We start from the raw sequence: 20,358 nt of genomic DNA on the forward strand, positions 1-20,358 counted from the left end.
ACCAACTTTTTAATGACTGATGATTAACATGCTGTAATACACAGTTTAAATTTAAAAGCTAAAATGGTGTACATGAGAGGTCAAGGTTTATTGGCTCCTCCTGGCGGTTTTACAAGGTGATTCCGGATACTTTCCAGTATGACGTCAAATGACGTGATACACCGCGTGATACTGCGTTTTGATGGGACACGCCCACCGGGGTATACTGCGAAATATCCCACCATTTTGAATGGCTGCATCTGTACCACATAGGTTTGAGGTCTTCAAAGAGGGTGCAGAACAAACTGGCCAGAGAGAAGTCATCTGACTATAAAGAAGCCTGACAGTAACGGCAGATGGATAACCACTCTTTTATTTTCACTATATTGTTAACTACACTTGAATAACGGGGTAGTGACACAAACGTCTGTGTGCTCTGAGAGAGAACATGTGCAGCTACGAGGAGAGAGATGGCTGTCATTTGGAGAACAAGGAAGGAACTTAAGATGAGTGCATGATCCAGGGGGAGGATGCTTCCCTTCCTTGTGCTGTTTAATGGGGTAAACATTTGATGGGTGGAGGTAATCCTCTCGCTCAAGATAGCAGAACTCAGATCTTAAGCAGGTATAGCTGCGCAGACAGGGTAAATAAGAGTGCCAAGCAGAAAAGAAGATGGTGTTGACAAGGTGCCAATTCCAAGAAGAAATGCTGTCAGATCACCCAGCCTTTAGCAAGTGCAGACCAAACCTGACCCTCTTCTAAAGGTTTCCTGAGAAGGATTATTTTCACAAGCTCCGGTAAGAACAATGCTCTGACTAAGCTTTTCCCCACCGCCACTTTGTGTGAGCTGTTATTTTTCTCTGGCGTGGGCTGTTATTTGCAGTTGTTTTACCACAGGACCTACCTGGCTTGTTTCAATAAAACAACCTTATTTTTCCCTTTAAGTCTTGTGTGTGTGGGATGTGTTTGTCCTTTGGGCCTGATTGGAACCTGTGCCCCTGTTGTGTTCCACCCCATAGGGAATCATAATGTTTATGAATAATACATGTATTAAAATAGTAGTGCATTTGACATTTTAGAGCAGTTCAGTCTGGGAGGCTAAGATTTTGAATTTATGTATTACACAAATCATGTAACAAAAAGTGCAAACTGGTGCCCCACAAAAAAGTTGTTGATTGAAAGTGAACTTCAACCTGTGTGAACAGAGCAAAAAATTAGTTAATCATTTCTTCCTGGGGGGGCTTTCTCTAGATTTTTTAGTCTGATGTGTAATTGTTTTCACAGCGGGTCAAGTGGTAAAGCAGATGAATCAGCGGCTGCATACTGGTTTCAGTGAAGTGGAAGTCTTGACAATATTCTGCGACACCTGTGAGGCTGTTGCCAGGTTACATCAGTGCAAAACGCCAGTCATTCATAGGGACCTGAAGGTATGGAAGGTATCTGTTATTTCATAAACAGGACCACAAATATCCTTGATTAATAAGGGATAATAATAAGTAATAATTTATTAATAAGTATTAATAAGGGAAACCAATCATCGTATGTACTGCACTTTTGGTCAAAGTGAATTTGAAGTTAATGCTGTACACTAGCAATTATTTAATGTGGGAAAAGTTAATAACTAATCATTGAACTGTATTTGCTATTTAGATGCTATTAAATATACTGAGAGGCATTAAAATGCAAAAATATAGTATTAGAACCAATAACATTTGTTGTGTTTTTAACACTGCTAGTTTTTAAGACCAGTGTTTGACGCAATTTAAGCTGTACATTTGGAACATGTGTTGTGCCAAGTTGCAGATGATGTCTTGTGGGATTCTGTTCCATTCTTCTCGAGGAAAGCGTGCGTGTTCTTGTTCACTGGTCTCTGATGCAAACTGGTTTCCCAGCTAGTCATGGAATGGGATTAAAGCTTAGTAAGATCAGAGAACATTCACACAATAACTGTTGCATTCTTATTTGGTCAGGGTGAACCCACAGGAGAAGCTGCATATGTAGTCCCAGTATCAAAGTATTGCGAAGCACTCAAGCTGCCTTAAAACACAACAAATGGAGTTCTGTAGCATCTAGATACTCCTAATCAGACCTTCACACTTAGGCCTCCCCAAGGATTAGACCTGGATCAGTGTACTGTATACGAAATTTGTCCATTTATTAAACTGCTAAATTGCTACCTCGCGGTACTGGGGTCCTGGGTTCAGATCCATACATGTGATGTTATTTTCATGAAGTTTGTATGTTCTCCTTGGGTTTATGTGGGTTTCCTCTGGGTGTTCCTGTTTTCTTCAATAGTCCAAAGATGAGCTTGTAGTTAATTGTCTTCTGGGAAAACTGTTCCTGTGTGTGCCTTGCAATTTACTAGCAAGGTCTGACTAGCCATCCTGCATCCTGTGTGTATCCTGTCATGTATCCATTGCTTACTTGGATAAGGTCCGGCTCCCTTGTGACCCTGTATTGGATAAAGTGGTTACAAAATGCGTGGATGTATTTGATTTTTGCAAGATGTTATTTTGTAATGTTTTAATTTGAGTATCATGGATTTTCATGCCAGGTTGAAAATATACTTTTAAATGACCAAGGGAACTATGTCTTGTGTGACTTTGGCAGTGCCACACACAAAGTTCTCCACCCACATAAAGATGGAGTTACAACTGTGGAAGATGAAATAAAAAAGTAAGTGTTACACTGCATTACAGAACATAAAAGTCGCTTGTTTCCTGTGTGGCACATAATATTCTTTTTTAGTCCTAACATTGTGTAGGTTAGAATTAAAGATGATAAAAAATAAGCAGAGCTGAAATATACAAAAGCTCAATGTCACTCTAGCTTGGAAAAAAAAACTTGACAGGTGATGTGCTCTGATACTCGCACATCGAGTGAGTGGAGGAGGGGCATTGCACTGTGATACAATGAATTTAACTTTGTGTGCCTCGATCACTTCTTTGTTAAACAGTTTTCATTCACATTTTAAAGACAGACAGACATACTGAACATTGCTCTTTCTTTGGCCAAGCCACACATTTTAATTTTTTTTTTAGTTTTGTTTAAAAATGTACAATTGAATAGCAGTGTGATTAATGTCATAAAGAGATTAATTTTCCAGCTGAACTTGACAATTTGATTTTTTTTTCCATGGACTCAAGATCCCCATGGTCCAGTGCCTCTCAGTTAAGGAATCACAGTTCAAAGCGGTTTTACACTCCTGGATTACATAGTTCAGATGAATGATTCCTTTGGTTAATTTTTTCCTGTTCCTTTTATGACCAACACTCTTCTTATTGAATATCATTTTACAAGCATTGATAAAACATACATATTAAGGATGTTTGTCTTGCCAACACATGCACCAACACAACAAAAAGTGATGATAGACTCACTCACATGTAGCTGTCCAATTGATTTGAAGAAAACAATGTTCATGTACAGTTAATAATTGGTCAAGTCAGTAAAACCATCCTGTTGTTTCACGTGTCCAAGTAAAACCTTACATTAATACTAACAATACTGAAAAAGTATTATTAATATCTCAATTTTTGGATAAATCTATAAGAAGGTCCATTATTAAATTATTAATTGGGACATTAGAAATTGAGGACTATGTCTATATATATTCTTATATACTCTTATACTGCAGTCACAAGTAGTGTAAATAGTATTTAAAGGTGTTTTGATGATTTTATGCAACTTATCTCATTCATAGGTACACAACCCTGTCATACAGAGCTCCAGAAATGATTAATCTTTATGCAGGGAAGCCAATCACCACTAAATCTGATATATGGGTAAGATCATTGTTAATTCTTTATCTAAGTGAAACATCACTGAATCAACTGCTATCACATGTAGTGTGGAGACATTGCATTGAGCAGGGTATCTTCTGATATGAACACCAGGGTCATCAAAAGAAAAGTCAAAAGTAATCAAAGTAAATTAAAATGTTAATCCACGTTAGTCTCATATAACTGACTCAGTACTTGATGGCAGCTTTTGTTTTCCAGATGGTTTTTGCTCTCTACCCAAAAAGAAAGTACTAGAGGATGATTTCATAATTGGGGATCTATTGTAACTTTAAGGATAGAGATATAATGTAATGGTTGTATCTACTTAATTATTCTTTTCAAAGAAGAGTGAAACCTGTAGGAAACTGCAATAAATTGTTTTTCACATTATGGAGTGCAAACTACAGAAGGCTAGTACTATAAAAATAATATTGGAGACAATTATTGGCATAATTGCAGATGTAAGAGCTGCAATGAAAAACTAGAAAACCTAACCAATTGAACTAATTGTCTCCAAAGTGGAATGCTTCTTGTAATTTAAATTAGATCTCATAAAAACAATAAAGAAACTTCTCTGAAGAGGGGAGAGCCAAAGTTTTCTGTTAAAACCATTAAATGTTCTTAGTGAGTACAAGACATGGTCTAGAACCAACACATGGTTCAAATATTTAAACTTTGCACCTGTAAAATCAAATACAGAAACATAGTTGAGCATATCATACTGCTGTTAAGTGCTTGGAATGAATTGTGGAGGTGGAGACATAAATGTTTGATCCTGCTTTGTCACCAGTAGCAGTAAGTGCAGTAGAGAGAAAATGAATTACTACAGACACCGCATCATTCTTTTCACAATCCTGGTAAAAGGATTGTTTGTCAACATGATATTAGGCAAAAAAAAATTATGTAAAAGAGAAAGCAAATTAGTTATATTTTTACATTTGAGAGTATAAGCGTGTTCTTGATTTAAACTTAGCGTAATGTGTTTGATATTGCAATAATATATGCAATTACTTTGAAAATGACTCCATGAAACGAAAAAGCTAAGCTAGTCTGTAACACAAAAACTTGTTTTGTAATGGAAGCAAGTAAAGTTTATATTGAATGGCAGGTACTTGTAAAGCAGTAAATGAAAAAATTGGGCTAATTTCCTGCTTCACAGAACTGTGAGAAATTAACAAATTCCCTGATTACACTTCCTTTCTAATGCTGACAGTCAGTGATTATAATAAACTTTATTTTATATAAGCATAATTTAAATCAAAGCCTTTCTGAAGAAGAAAGTTTTAAGTTTATACTTGAAGCTCTGATGAAATGTGACTCTCCGACATCCTTGGAGATAGAATTACAGAGCTTTGGGGCATAACAAGAGAAAGCCCTGTCACAAGTAGATGAGTTTGGGGGGCAAACATGAGACCAGAGTCAGATGAATGAAGGTTCTGAGGTGGCAAGATGGACAAAAATAAGTCTGATAGGTACTGAGGTGCCAAGCCATGTAGAGCCTTATAGGTGAGGATGTTGAAGTCAATTCAAAACTAGCCAGTGCAAGGACTCCAGGTCAGACGTAATGTGATTACTTACACATGACATGATCAGGATTCTGGCTGTTGAAGTTTGTTTAGTGTGAATTTAGATACACAAGAGATTTACTATGACATGCAGTGTCAAGTTGAGAGAAACTACAAAGAAGGTTACCATCAAAACTGGGGATGAAGGGAAGAGGTGTAATAGTAACAGTGTAGTTGTGGAGAGAATGTGATGCTGGATATTGTTTTTCTTGGAACCAATACATTTTAAGAAATGGTTGCAAAGTTGGGAAGAAGTAGGTAATGTATTAGGGCAGTTTGGCTTAAGCAGTCTATTGATGGTGGAGTAGAGTTATCTAGGATTGTATTGGTTGTTCTCAAGGATATGGGAGAAGTTGATTCTGACTCGGTTGCATCCTTGTATTCAATCAAGAGCTCCTTCCAAGGCTGAAGATGTACATTCAAGCCAGAAAGATGCCACCTACATTCTAGTTTGTGGGAGACTTTAATCATTGAGAACAACTGGTCAGTATACCATGGGGTGGAGAAAGTAAAGGAGATGATTTAATTTTAAAGAGGAACTAAGGTGCCAAAAGCAATTAAAAGCAAGCAAGACAGTGAGGACAGAGCAGAATTATCAAATCTAGTTTGGTCAAACTAGTTTGGTCTGCTGATTGCAGATTGTGAAAACTTAAGAGTGTGAGGGTGTAGGAAGTGTAGTGCAAGACAGGAAATTTGAAATCAAAGAGAACAGCAAGGTGATGAGAAAGACCTACTGTAGTTCAAGATAAGTGGGAAAGAGTCATTTGTTATCACTTATAAATATAGTAATTCACAATACTGCAAACATGATTCCTGAGATAATTTTTTGTTCGGAGTGTTTGTAATGTAAGAGAAAGCATTTTTTTATACACATTTATTTGCTTTTGTTTAATTTCAGGCGCTTGGATGCTTGTTGTACAAGCTTTGTTTCTTCTCACTTCCATTCGGGGAGAGTCAAGTTGCAATATGTGATGGAACTTTTATTGTTCCAGATAATTCAAAATTCTCATTCAAAATGCACTGCTTAATTCGTAAGTAGAACCCTTTTTTTAGTCACTAACAATATTTACATTCTTTATGTACACATTGAAAATACTTTTAAAAACTGCTTACAATTTATTTAATTTTCAAATCATCTGTAGTGTGGCTGTAGTTTTTAAAACACAGAGAAATAGAATGAGACTTGGTTTATATGAACATAAACACCAGTGCCCCCATGTGGTAAAATCATTTGATTGCATTATCTTGAGTTAATTTCAGATGTGCTAATAATAATATAACTGTAATGACACCAGTGATGTAAAATATAAATATGGAGCTGGTTTTTCTGTGCAATTGTTTGTGGCCTTTTTTTGAAATGTTGTTAAGGTGGTGGTGTTTTGCTTTTTCAGGTTATATGTTAGAGCCAGATCTAGAGAAAAGACCTGACATCTATCAGGTCTCTTATTTTGCCTTCAAGTTGGCTGGAAAAGAGAACCCTGTGCCAAACCTTTCTGTACGTTTTATCATGTTATGTAATACAATCAGTTTTGCACTGCACTATTTCCTTATATTTTCCTGCTGTTTTGCTTGAGATGGATGATAATTGTGAAGTATTTAAATAATATCCGTTGCAAGCTCCAGTTCACATGATATGTCTTGTAGGCTGTAACACTATATCCACATTAAGCAGTCCACATTAAGTTTTTCTTCTCTTACATGTTAAATACTTTACAGCTTTGTTCTGTTTCTTAATTAAATGAAAAAAGATAAGAAAACCAAATAATGTTTTTTGCACTTCAATGCTAAGGCAATTAGGACTTGTCATGTTTTTTATGTATATAGTATATGCAGTTTATTACAGATTAATGGTTTTATTGTTTTTGTTTTATGGAATGTGCTTAATCAGGAAATGTCAGCATGAATACCACACACAGAGTATTTGTCACTTTATGGGCTTTTGAAATTAAACTGAAACTTCCTTTGAACTTAGGTAATGGTAATGTAAAAAACAAAAACTAAACAGCTTGTGCAAAAAATCCTGATGTGCTGATGGGTTATTTCATTGTTTGTTTTTTTCATTTTACATGCAGAGCTCTCCTCTTCCCTCAGCGCTTCCAGAGCCAATGACAGCCAGTGAGGTTGCGGCTAAGAAGAGCATAACTAAAGCCAGGTAGCCAACTTTACCCTCATGTCTCACTTTTTTCAAAGGCTGTTGGTGGGTTATAGGTCTTGGTGTTACTTGCTTACTTTTATCGATAGATAGACATGAATTAATAACTTTGAGAAGGACTATAGTGCTGCCAGAGTTTATGGTTATATCTTTGGAACTATAAACATATCTCTGCTGGAGGTGAGCACAAAAACTAACTTTGAAACAAAACTGTATAAAGATATAAATCTTTTGCACCTTAAAGTACATTTTTTGTTTTTTTGCAAAAAGTAACTGAACTCTAGGGTTATCAGTGAGCCATTCTGAACACCTGTCCTCCAGTAGATTTCACTTAGATTTGGACAGCTATAAATATATAGACAGTATATAAAGTATAAGCTGCCCCGTATTGGATTTCTAACTGTGTTGAAACTGAAATGATTGCTGAAGATTCTCAAAAGAGATTAAATTCTTTGTTTTACACAGTCTTCTGTGTAAAAAAAATTGGTTTGAACACCATGGGGGCTGTTTTTAATAAGCTTTTAATAATAGTTTTATGTTCAGGCTGTGAAAAGTTTCACAAGTAGAGGTCTTTAAAATTAGGCTGGGCAAACAATTTAATTCTTAAAAAATAAATAAAAAAGTAGATATAATGATGTGTTCCTACTTAGATATTGCATGATTTTAAAAGCTATAAAAACAGGTTTTGATAGTTAATAACCACTTTTCATGCGTGAAAAATGGGTGATTTTTCTTCCTTGTGATCAGCTTAGAATTTCTGTCTACGCTGTAAGGTTTTTACTTCTTAATTAAATGTTTAAAATACACGAATTTCATAAAAACAACACGTCTCGAATAGAAAAAATAATATTCTGTTGTCTTCCTGGTATGTAGAACAGATCAGCAGGTCTTTTTTCCCCCAGTCAGAGGCTCTGAAAACAGCGTGCCGCCCACTGCGCTGTGTCAGAGGGGGAGGTAGCACTAGGAAGGAGAAAGCACCAAAGCTTTCAGTTCAGCTCGCTGTGCTGACGTGTGTACCTCAAATCTTCCCCCACATTGGATATCATGTTCTGTAGTCACAGCCCAACCCGCTTTCCTTTCCCCACTAGAATTTATGAATGAGGTTCCATCAGTGAAGAGGATTAGGTCTTCATTCCCGAGTGGTTGCTCGGCTATTTTGATGCCCTCATCTTCTCCCATTGCCCAGACATCACAGCTGTGTTCTAACAGATAGGCTTCTGGGGGGTCAGGTAACAATGTGGCTGGATTTAGAGCTCCTTCACGTTCAATAACAATATTTGGAGCCTCTAACAAGACCTGCCACTTGCTCCATCGTATCACATTAACTGACTGACCCGATTCAGGGACATGAGGGTGTGTACCGCATGTGGGCGTCGAACAATCAGTTGTTGATCTAGCACTATGTTATTTACTGCCTACACTGCTAGACAGATGGCCTGAATGGCACGTAGACATGGTCCCCATCCCCTTGCTACCTCGTCCAAGGATCCAGAGTAATACCCTACTGGGCGGTACCTACCCCCATGTTCCTGTGTTAGTACAGCTGTCCAAAATCCATTCTTTTCACTTGATCCGTCTGAAGAAACCCCAGTGCAGGCGCCTGTAACAGAGCTTGTTTTAAATCATTAAAAGCGTGTTCAGCTTCAGGACTCCAAGCAATAGGATCAAGGGACCTCCCTCCCCCCTTCAATAGGTCTGTAAGTTGTTTGGCCCTTTCAGAAAAAGCATCAACCCAATTTCTATTGAAATTGCACAGACCCAGAAATGATCAGAGCTCTTTAACCGTATTGGGACTAGGGTGTGTTCGGATTGCCTGGGCCCGGTCTTCTGTCAATTCCCTCTTTCCCTGACAAATCTTCTGTCCCAAGTAAATTATGGTTTCTAGGCATAACTGTGCTTTGCTATAACTACTTTTTAACCGAATGGTTGAGAGTAATTTGGAGGTCCTTCTTGTGGGTTTCCTCGTCGGGAGACACAATTAAAATATCATCCACATATTGGATAACGACGGAGGACACTGGAGGCAACTCCCGAAGATGCCTCCAAAGTGCCATGTGATACACGGTGGGGCTGTTATGAAACCCCTGTGGTAACCTGGTCCAAGTATATTAATCTCCATCCACAACAAAAGCAAACCAATCTTCTACCTCTGGATGTAGAGGAACAGACCAGAACCCATTAGCCATGTCAATTACTGAAAACACCTGGTGCTCAGGGGTCAGCAGTTGAAAAATAGCAGAGGGATCTGCTACCAAGGGGGTTAGACGGTTGATGTGTTGATTACCTTTTGAGTAATCAACTGTGAATCGCCATGCTCCGCTGGCTTTCTTTACATATTGGACTGCTTGTACTATGTGTTTTTCGTACAATTCCTTGAGTCAATAGTTTTTGTATTACTGGTCGAACCCCTTCCTCCACCTCTCTGTTGATTTTATATGGTTTTGTGTATGGCGGGGAATTCCCAGTAAATGTGGCAGGTTCCATATCAAGAAGTCCGCATTTGTCCTTATCCGTAGTCCAAATTGAATGACCTTTTAATTAGTCTATTTGGAGGGACCAGATGTTTACCTCCACCCTCTCCTAATGTACGGTTAATGTAATTCCTTGTAGGTATTGTAGAGCATCCCACCCCAAAAGATCTGGGGTAGGTCCTACCCACATGACGGCATTAAATATTACCTCCCCATCTCCTAGTCTAATCTTGAGTTTTTGAGTTTCTCTGAGTGTTATTCGACTGCCTCCCACACCAGTGGCCTCCAGCTCCCTCCCTGTGAATATGACACCACACCGTTTGGCTGACTGTTCAGATAAACAAGATAATTGAGCCCCAGTGTCCCATAAAAATGACATTTGAGTCCCATTAATCGTACATTGTAATTTGAGTTCCTTCTCACCCAGCTCCTGAGATAGGTGTAGGGAGGCCACTAGGGGGAGTCCTAGTTTAAAATATCCCTGATAGCGCGTTTGTCTGCTTCACTCGGATCCTGTAATTGCGAAAACAGAGTTCTTTGTCCCTCTTGATTCGAGAGATTGAATGGGGGGTCGCAATATTTTCCACCCCTGCCTTCAATGGCCAATCTCTTTCTGCAATTTTTTTGAAAATGCCCAAAATCTTTACAAAAATGGCACCGACCTGCAGTAATTTCCCCTTTTGGACTAAATCAGGTGTCGGAGCCAGCTCCTCGCTTCTGCGTGGGCGGTGTCCACCCTGTTTGTATTGCCTGTAATTTAGCGTACATATTCCTTTCAATTTGATGTTCCATTCGAACTATTTCTTTGAACTGTTTACTTGTATTTTGCCCTATTTTGGGCTTTGGCTAAATCAGGCTTTAGGCCGCTCAAATAAATTTGTTTAATTACAGCAGAGGTGTCGCTATTCACATCATCTTCGTCACTAAGTCCTGAACATTACAGCTAGAGTGTGACGAAGCGATCAGTGAAGTCAGCCACATCCTCACTTTCTTTCTGTTGACACGCAGATATCTTTTTCCGGTCTGTCAAACCTATTCCCATCGCCCTCCCCGGCTGTTATCCTCACACAATTGTCTAAGTTCTCCAACACGCTTTTCCCCTGTCCTTCTGAGGATCATAGCGGCAGTCAGGGGAGTGATACCATAAGTATATTTTAATTCCTGAAGCGTTCTCCAGGTTCCCTGCATTCCTAATTTTGTGTCCGGTACTTCTCTAGCCCATCGGTCAATATCTTCCGGTTTTGGATTTGACCGTATGGGGGAATCAACGAAGGTAGGTGCGAGTGCGGACCCCCTAGACGGGGTGCGAGACAGAGTTAGAGTAGCGCTGTCATCAGCAGCGCCAGCCCCTGCCACATCAAGTCCTTTCCCACTTTGGGTGAGAGTACAGATCTGCGGGCCCCCTGCCTTTAAGAAGGGAGTCTCTGTTCCATCTCTATACACTCATACCAAGTGTTATCCCAGTCAGACCCCCCATCTCCATATGGCCACTGTGGGAATTGATCCCAATTGTTTTTGTTTCCTGCCTGTTTGTTCCCCTGCGGAAGAGCAGGATATAATTTAGTCGCCGGTTGTAACATTAACCAGTGCAGCATGACCAGGAACTAATTCCTCCTTTAGTTTCTGATTCTCCTGCACTGCCTCTTTTAGCTTTTTTTCTAGTTCTTCTTTCGCCGCAAATAAATGATCTTTCCTTTCATTTAACGCTTTTATTTTTTCTGTGAACTCCTTCTCTTTTTTATCCCATTCTGATTTCTCCTTCATGCTAATCTGCCACCGCAGGTGTCGGCCGAGCACCAGGGCTCCAGCTAGACCTTTGTGCTTGTACTAATGTTCATACGCTTTCTTACAGGCATCTTCGCCCCAAACTCCTTCTGACAAACTCAGCTTCTTCCTATATTTTTCCTCTCTTTCCATCACCTTCCACTCTTCCTCTCTATAATCAGACATTTCCACCACTTTCTCAAACACCCAATTAGCACACATGTTCAGTTTCTTTAAGAGTTTACTTTTGTCGTGTGTGAGGTAACAGCTCATACAGTAGGGTGATGCTTTTACTTGAAAATCCTGTGCATTACTGCACTTATTCAGCCAAGGGCTTCTGTTACCTCCAGATCTAAATGCCTCTCAGAGCCTTTAGAGAGGACTAGGACACTGAGCTCAATCAGGGCGATTCTCGGGTCTCAACAAATCCTGCTACTTAGTGCTTTGCTCTTTTATTATGAGGTGTGTTTATGGTTTGTGTATCGTGCGTGTGTATATGTTCACAAACAAGAAATACACCAGAAACATACATCTATATCTAAGCTTTGATAGAGTCAAACAAGGAAAGTACTGTCCTATATCAACCAGATTTTTCATAGATGCTTTGGATTTCTAACGGATGTACAGATCAAGCCATTCAGAATGCACACAGTATAATGCAGAAAATTGCAGTATACATACCACAACACACCACACCACGCTTTTTTTAAACTATGCTGTTATGGGGCTGCACTGTTTTGTAAAGCCACCAGGTGACACAGTAAATGTTTAACGTGGTGTATAGAAGCATTTCGCCTGTCAACAGAAAACAGCTGGTTTTGAATCCAGAATAATGCTAAGCGCCTTTGGACAATCTTTTTCCAATTATATGATCTAAGTTGTATACTGTTTAGATTTATTAATTTTATGATGGATATTACAGTATGTTAAGTATTAAATTAATTTAAACAAGAAAGTATGGCTATTTTACAGAAACAGTTTTATATATGTATACATTAGTTTATCATTATAGCTTGTGAATGCTTCTTTCAGGTTTACATCCGCATTCAAATAATATATTTTTAGTTTTAATGCAAATTTTAGCAACAAGTAATGAGGAAACAATTTTATTTTACATTTTCATAATAAAAATATATTTTACACAAACTACCGTAGTGGCTTTAAAACCATTCGATATACTGAATATACCATATATTTATATGGATTACCGATCACACTTCAGTTCATTGACGTGTACACTACTGTTTTTGTATATTTGTGGATATGACTTCATGTGATAATATTTTTATACTCATTGCAGTATATAGTCTAAGAGTGGGACTACCACTAAGACTAAACCTGTGCGTAACCCCAACAACCACATCACTGGTACAACACACATGTATAACAATTACAATATTAGTGTAATAAACAGTAGAACCGCAGTTATATTCTCCTTTGTATTAACAGTTACAACATATAAAAATCTTTTTAAACATTTTAAAACCTTTAAAAGAGAGTGTTGAAATGTTTGGGTGTGCTGTAACAGACCACCATTTCTTTGGATCCAGCATGTTGTTGTGATTGAGTAACTTTTATATTCATTTTTAGTTTTCTAAAATTAACAAGATCTCAGTAGTTTTGTGTTCAAGAAGGAGGTGATCCTGTGTGCTGAACAGCATGAGAACCGTCAGGCTGGAACGTTTGGTGTAGATTCGCTGTCACAACAGATATGATAAAGTTTAAAAGTCCTTGAGGCAGCTACAAAGCTTAACATTCCAATTCAATAATTCTGAGTGTCCAGTGTCTGCATTTCATGGAGAGGAACGGGTTTACCATTGTGGTGTTGTCCTAATCATTTTCCTTTATGCTAGGTGGCATTTTCTTTAATCTCATCTTTCCAAAGAACCCTTGTATCCAGAGCTTCTCTTCCCCTCTCCCTTCGTGAAACCCTCAGACCCTCAAAGTCCTCTGTAGCATTACTTTTATGATGTTTTTGTATTGTTTATGTCTCAGAAAAGAAAGCTGTAAATACAGTCATTACTTTTTACAGAATAACTGAATTAGTTGGACCAACAGAAACATCAATTGCACCAAGACAAAGACCAAAAGCTGCAAACACCAATGTACTGCCAATCCACAATTCTGTGACTCCTGTGAAAATGACAGTTCCTTCTGCACCAGTGAGCAATGGACAAAAAGGTGAAGAACACAAATGGGCAACAAACATTTTCTAATTCATATATACGTACAGTGTCATTATATTTGCTCTATATATTCCGAATGTATTATTTTTCTTTTATTAAAATTAAACTTATACATACTTGTACAAGTTGGGAAGAGCTAAGATTTTTTCATCATGCGGCTGTGCATGACCAGTATTTGACCAGTATTAGGGTTAAGTCGTTTATAGTTGTTCCTTATCATGTGCCAGTCAGAGCCATTTGCAGAATTAGTTTAATAGGCCCCATCATTATTTTTTTCTTCCTTTCAAATTGTATAATTCTATAAGGATGCTTGTCAAAAACTATGGCAATGTTATATTAATGCCTAATATCAACTGATCTAGGCATAATGGATTAATACAAGTACACCTATGTAACCTGTTAATGTTTTGCTTTTTATTATTTTCTAGTTGTGTCAGCACCTATAAATGAGCAACCTGTCTCACATGTTCAAGGGACAAGTCAGCAGCACAGAGTCCTCCAGCAGCTACAGCCAGGAGACCTGCGGCTACAGCAGCTGCAACAACAGCAGCTCCATCAACATCAGCAGGCACAGCAACTTCAACACACCTATCTACAGCAGGTGAGCTCTGAGCAAGATCCTGGAAGTGTATGCTTAGGTATCAAGACAATTAGTAACACTCTAACTCTACAGCTGAATAACTTATTTTAGCTAAACTGATTGATTAATGTCTCCTAAGCATTCCTGAATCTGGAATGTTGTTAATATATAGAAGTGTTGCAAGTATATGAGTTTACCAAACTCAATTTTTGAGAAGCATAGCAGTGAGTTTTTTAAGTGGTGGCACACTTGTAGAACTTGTACACTTTTAAACTTACATTCTATACTTTTTTTTTTGCTGCACACAAGTATTTTTGCTGTTTTGTAGTATCACAGTTTTGACTTGGAATTGATGACATTTGTATGTTGTAAATGTTTTTGAAACACATACATGCTGTACGTTTACGTGTTGTACCCATTCACAACTCTTTTCCAATTAATTATATTGAATTTTATCAGCAGATGCAGCTGGTTTTTCAGTTTGCATAGTCTTACCCAAATATGTGCAATGACTTTTAAGCCTTTAAACATAGCTTTATTTAACCCTGATAAAGTATAAAGCTCCTTAGACTAATGTTGTTGTGTTTGTCAGAGAAGTCAATCACGTGGGTTATGTTTTGGCTGTGTTGCCTTTACTTCTTTTTTCTGTAATTTCAGTGCAATGACAGCATTCTATAGCACAGTCAAAAGAATTGGAACAACCCAGGTTCACAAAATAAAATAAATGTGCAACTTTATTCATATTGACAGCTGCCAGATTTAATGTGGAGATGATAAAGCCAGGTTTTAAGAACCGTTTATGTAAATGTATGCATTTATTAAGAAGCACTTATGCAGGAAGTTCTGAGTCTGCTTTGGAGATTCATGCTAAATTTTAATCCAAAGGGTTTTGACAAGATAAAACCCCTTGAGATGTGCCCTCTTGTTTTTAACTGGAAAAATACTTATTAGAATCCACATACATTGCTTACACAAATAATAGTGCCAGTAGTTCTTCAAAGAATACCATACATACAGTGTAAAGACATGACATTCTGGGGTCTCTATAAACAATAGATTGTAATAATGATACAGAAATACTAGGAGTGATTATAAATTTGATTATAAGGTGAGATTAACATATGATAAAGAAAAATCTAAAGAAATAACAAAATAATATTGGAAAAACAGTGTTGTGCATTCATGCTACACAAAGGAAAAGGTTCACAAATGCTCTCTCCCCATGTACTCAATTAGATAGAATGATAAAAAGACATGCTGAGATTAATTTTATAGGAAATTACTTTTGTGTTTTATATGTTTTGGGGCATGTTCTGGATTTGATACTCCCTTCAATTTGATCTAAATCAATTGAATGAAACATGGTTGAGGAACACAAAAATGTTACAGCTCTTAGTATAATACTGGGACCCCCAAACAGATCTTGGAAACCCCTAGTAGAATATAATGCTTATGTCCCTCAGTCATACCTGTGGCCACTGATTTGGTTTTCACAGGAAAACTTTTTTTTTAATGATGGGTTCCATTCATCATCGTAGGTACAGATGTAGCCATTCAAAATGCGCAGTAAAACCCTATCCTGCAGGAATTGATTTACAGGCTACCGCAGTATGTGATTTGTTGGCCAAAATGATCGACAGGTGGTGCTTGTTGATGCATTAGTTGTTAGTGAAATGATTGCTTCATTTAAATTCTCTACTGTAAATGTTTAAATCTGATTAATATGGAATATTAATGTGGAATTTTGCAACTAAAATTGTAAAGTTTGGAAGCTCAGCATAAAAATAAGAGGAGCTTAATGTCTCTGAACGTCATAAATGATTTAGGAATATAAATATATTATGCAAACTGTATATGGCTGGTAGTGGTAGTTTAAATAAAAAATAAACAATAGTATTCCACTTTCTTTTTATGCATCAAAGTATTTAACTTGGTCACTTACTGTGGTTATTTTGGTAAAGTTTGAAAGTGCTCATTTTGACTATATTAAGTTTGTATCCTTTATAAAAAGCTATTTTAACCTTTTCTATGAATACATGTGCTCGTTATCGCAGTAAAAACGTACTTTTTAGAATCCGCTTAATAGGGAATATAATATGGAAATTAATAACTTTACAACCTTAAGGTTCTATATATAATATATTTCACTCAAAGTATTTCCGTAGTCCACTTTCTTTTTAAACCTCTGCATCAATTTGACTCATTCACTCATGATTACTCATTCACTCATGAAGTTATTTGCCTCTCCTTTTCAGCTATAGCTTAAGCTACCAAGCGGTGCATTGGTACAGTGGCTTCAGTGTTTGACTCGCATTCTAGAAGCCAGGGTTTAATTCCTGCTCAGGGCACAAGTTTTTCTTTAACAAATAAACATTCATTTTAAAAAAAAGGAAATGTTATGGACACTATATTGACACTATATTATATAACATGTTCAAAGTTAAATTATATCAACAACATAAATGGGCAAATGTGTATACTGCCAAGAGTGAGAGTATAAAAACACTGAAGTCAAAACACTTTATTTAGTGGGGCTATTTAACACAAGCCTTTACAACAAGCCTTAAAACAAAAATGTAAATATTATAATTATAATCGAGAATAAGAAAGTGGTATTAAGAAGATCACCAAAACTATAATAATGTATCTGATAATTATTAACAGTATTAATTTCTTAATAATAAATAATAATGTCAAACTTCTTGTAACTTTTTAAGAGTCCTTTGTTTTCTCTGGTTTTTATAACCTTCATTTTCTTATTAAAATGCCTATTTATGAGACACAATGTTTCAGATGTCAATAACTTTGCAAAAAGTGACCCAGAGCCTTTAAACTACAGGCATTTTAAAGATTGCGATTTGTGAACATTTTCACAGCTTTTATTTAAACAATATCTAATATCTGCTTGCATTTTTATAAACCTTAGTTTGAATAAAGCAGATCTCAGGTGTAAGCGAGTTCATAATGCTAGAATGCATTATGCTACATTTTTATGCATCAGGTGAAGTGTTCAGAGGTCTCTCAAAAACCTAAAAATGTAACATAATATTGTATGGCACGATGAGCAACTGATGATTCTTTTAATTTTTAAAGAAAATAAAAAATTAAGAAACAATAACATTTCCCTACCTAAATTAGACACTGCATGACTTTAAAAGCCATAAACAACAGGTTAAGATAGTGAAAACACTTTTTATATGTGAAATATTGGTGATTTTTCTTCCTCAAAATCAGCTTAGGATATTTTTGTAAGCTGTACGTTTTCTGTTTACTTTTTAATTAAACTTTTAACACCCTTTAATTTAGTAAATGCATCACGTTTCTTACACAAACAATCACATTCTCCCCTCTCCCTGTGGTGTTAACCAGATCAGCAGGCCTTATTACCAAAAGGTGAATGAATGAACCATCTCCAGGATACTCAGAAAGGAGGAATTGTTTTGTGCCAGCCAGCGCATTATCACCTCACAGTAAGAGGAAGGGAAGTGGGCTTTAATTTCACTCTCCATCAATACACATTTCCAATAGTCACTGATGATTTCTGCTCAATTACATGATAACTACAGTACAGTCAGATAGATTTTAAGTTCTTTAAGCAACACTAGCTGTTTTCAAAATCACCTACTTTGCACAGTACACAAGTTCTGAAAAAGTACCTTTTTCTGTCTGAGCAGACTCATCAAAGGTTTCTTATTTACAATTCTGAAACTTGGACGATATACCTCAGGTATTTATTCATAGTATAATCAAAATACCCCACCCCCACAGCCGGGTCTCGCCTCTTGCTGTTCCACACACGCAAATCCCATCAGGTCAGAATCACAGATATACCCAAATGGCAATGAACGGCAGTGTGATCGTATTTGACTGTATTAATATACTGTATATATAGTATGATACCATATGGTTTCAAAGACACTACAGTGCAGTATGTGATTTTTTTTTCTTAATCCAAATTTAAAGTTAGATTTCTCATTGCTGAAATTTGTATAAAGACAAAGTATAGATTTTCTTAACGCAGATGTAGTGTAGGGGTTGTGCATTTACTGGAACAATTCTTAATTGTAGCAGTAAGTCACAAATTATTCTTTTGATGGTATTAGAATCCAACCTTACGGGATAACTCAACGCACACACACAGGTACTTATACACAATAATACATTTATTAATACATAAAATGTGCATATAAACATAACAGATCTTATCGTGAGGGTTAGCAGAATACCAAAGACATATTTTCAATCATGAAGAGTTACAAATATCAAGAGGGACATACATTCAGTATATCATTCATTTAGACCGTTTCGTAAATGAACTTGGTTACAACTTCTACACTAGATACTCAAAACAAGTACATCACTCTTAGGAATTAAATTGATATCAACTCTGTTTGGGATAACAATTGAATTCTCGAGCGGTAATGCAGACTGTTGAATACACATCCAATCTGTGGGGATTCAGATCTCCCGTGGACAAAGAAGCAAAGGCAGGCTGGTTGTTGTGTCCAATCGGCGCTCTCTGGCTCGGTGCCAAGCAGTGCTGTTGCGGCTGGTGAGAGATTCCTGCGATGCGCTGCTGATGCTCTCTGAAGACCGGCTAGTTAGTGTTGGCTGAAACTAGCAGAGTTTGTGCACAGGAGAAAAAGTGACTGCGGGTCCCAGCAGGTCAGGAAGAGGACCAGTTCGTTCCTGATGAAGCTAGTTCTGAATACTGATTCAGCTGTCCACAGTTCCGACCTGTTCACGAGGCTTGCTGCTGATGCTAACCTCGGGTGGATCCTTTGGTTACATGTTGGCAACCTCCGTCCTCGACTCTTAGAACAAAGGAAAGTTCTGGCACTCAGACACACTGGCCGTTACGTGGTGGTCCGGGCTGAGTCTGAGGATGCTCAGGTGGAGCCCTGAGGCTGAATGTCCAGCAGACGTGCTGCTAGAATGTCCCGGGCTTGGGAGCTGTGCTGCGCTTGGGAGCTTTGCTTTTCCAACTGTTCTGCCCTGCGAACCGTTCTCCAGGCTCTCTGTGTTGCCTGTTTTCCCTGGAGGAAATGCAGGCCGTTCATTGGTTGAAAGTTTCATGGGCATCAGAGACCCACGTGGGGTTAACCTGCCCAGCCAGTTCCTGATTGGCTGATGATGAGAAACCATGCCCTCTGACCTTAGGGTCATAAACCAACTTTGAATAACACTTTTCTTTGGAATCTCAGACTTTTAGGCGCCGAAATTACATTTGTTAAGGTGGTTGATGGGTACCAGCTTTTGGGAGCTGCTCCTTATCAGGACATTCTATCAGCTAGAAAAACACCTTAATTGTGAACTATATCAGGCACCACTGAGATGAAGGAGAAAGACTGGCAAGGGAGCAGAAAATTTAATTCCTGTATTTTAATAAGCCTCGTCGCTACACAGATGTAAATCTGAAAGAGGCACATCGCATTTACAACACGCTATAATAAACTATTTTTACACATACGTCAATGTTAAAAAATATAGCCAAAAGGATTCCTCTAAAGGTTAAATTCCAAGCTGAAAAGACATGACTCAACGTGGGTTCTCTGTAACTTTTCAGTTTACAGCTTGTTCATAGTCATTCATATTAAATATTATTATTATCTTCTGTATTGCATTATCATTGGAACGTTATAACAAGTGTGAAAAAGGTGATACACAACTGAGAGAGTCCACTGGCTTAAAGGTGTAACACGTTTGTCTTCACTGTCATTGTATGGTTTCAACATATTCATAAGCTTACTCCGGTTACTGGCAATTGTAAAAATAACCCTTCTTCCCTCCTTTGTTTAACGTAAAGAATTCTGTGAAGAAATCCTTAATTACAACACCATCACGTATAATAATTCATCCAGATACACACACTCATGCCA

General features: G+C 37.6%; 1 protein-coding gene across 2 annotated transcripts in view; it reads left to right on the forward strand.

The window, feature by feature from the left end:
* Positions 1 to 101: 101 nt before the first annotated feature.
* Positions 102 to 20,358, forward strand: part of LOC102695318 (BMP-2-inducible protein kinase) — a 58,824-nt gene continuing 38,567 nt past the window's right edge. For both annotated transcript variants that reach the window (XM_015364727.2, XM_015364732.2), the window contains exons 1-8: positions 102 to 1,406; positions 2,534 to 2,655; positions 3,683 to 3,764; positions 6,225 to 6,357; positions 6,718 to 6,821; positions 7,399 to 7,478; positions 13,746 to 13,894; positions 14,328 to 14,500. In XM_015364727.2, coding sequence (XP_015220213.2) covers positions 1,284 to 1,406; positions 2,534 to 2,655; positions 3,683 to 3,764; positions 6,225 to 6,357; positions 6,718 to 6,821; positions 7,399 to 7,478; positions 13,746 to 13,894; positions 14,328 to 14,500 — 966 coding nt within the window. In that variant the 5' untranslated portion in view covers positions 102 to 1,283. The remainder of the gene's footprint in view (positions 1,407 to 2,533; positions 2,656 to 3,682; positions 3,765 to 6,224; positions 6,358 to 6,717; positions 6,822 to 7,398; positions 7,479 to 13,745; positions 13,895 to 14,327; positions 14,501 to 20,358) is intronic.

This window comes from Lepisosteus oculatus, chromosome 3 (assembly GCF_040954835.1).
Source record: "Lepisosteus oculatus isolate fLepOcu1 chromosome 3, fLepOcu1.hap2, whole genome shotgun sequence".
NCBI classification, from domain to species: Eukaryota; Metazoa; Chordata; class Actinopteri; order Semionotiformes; family Lepisosteidae; genus Lepisosteus; species Lepisosteus oculatus.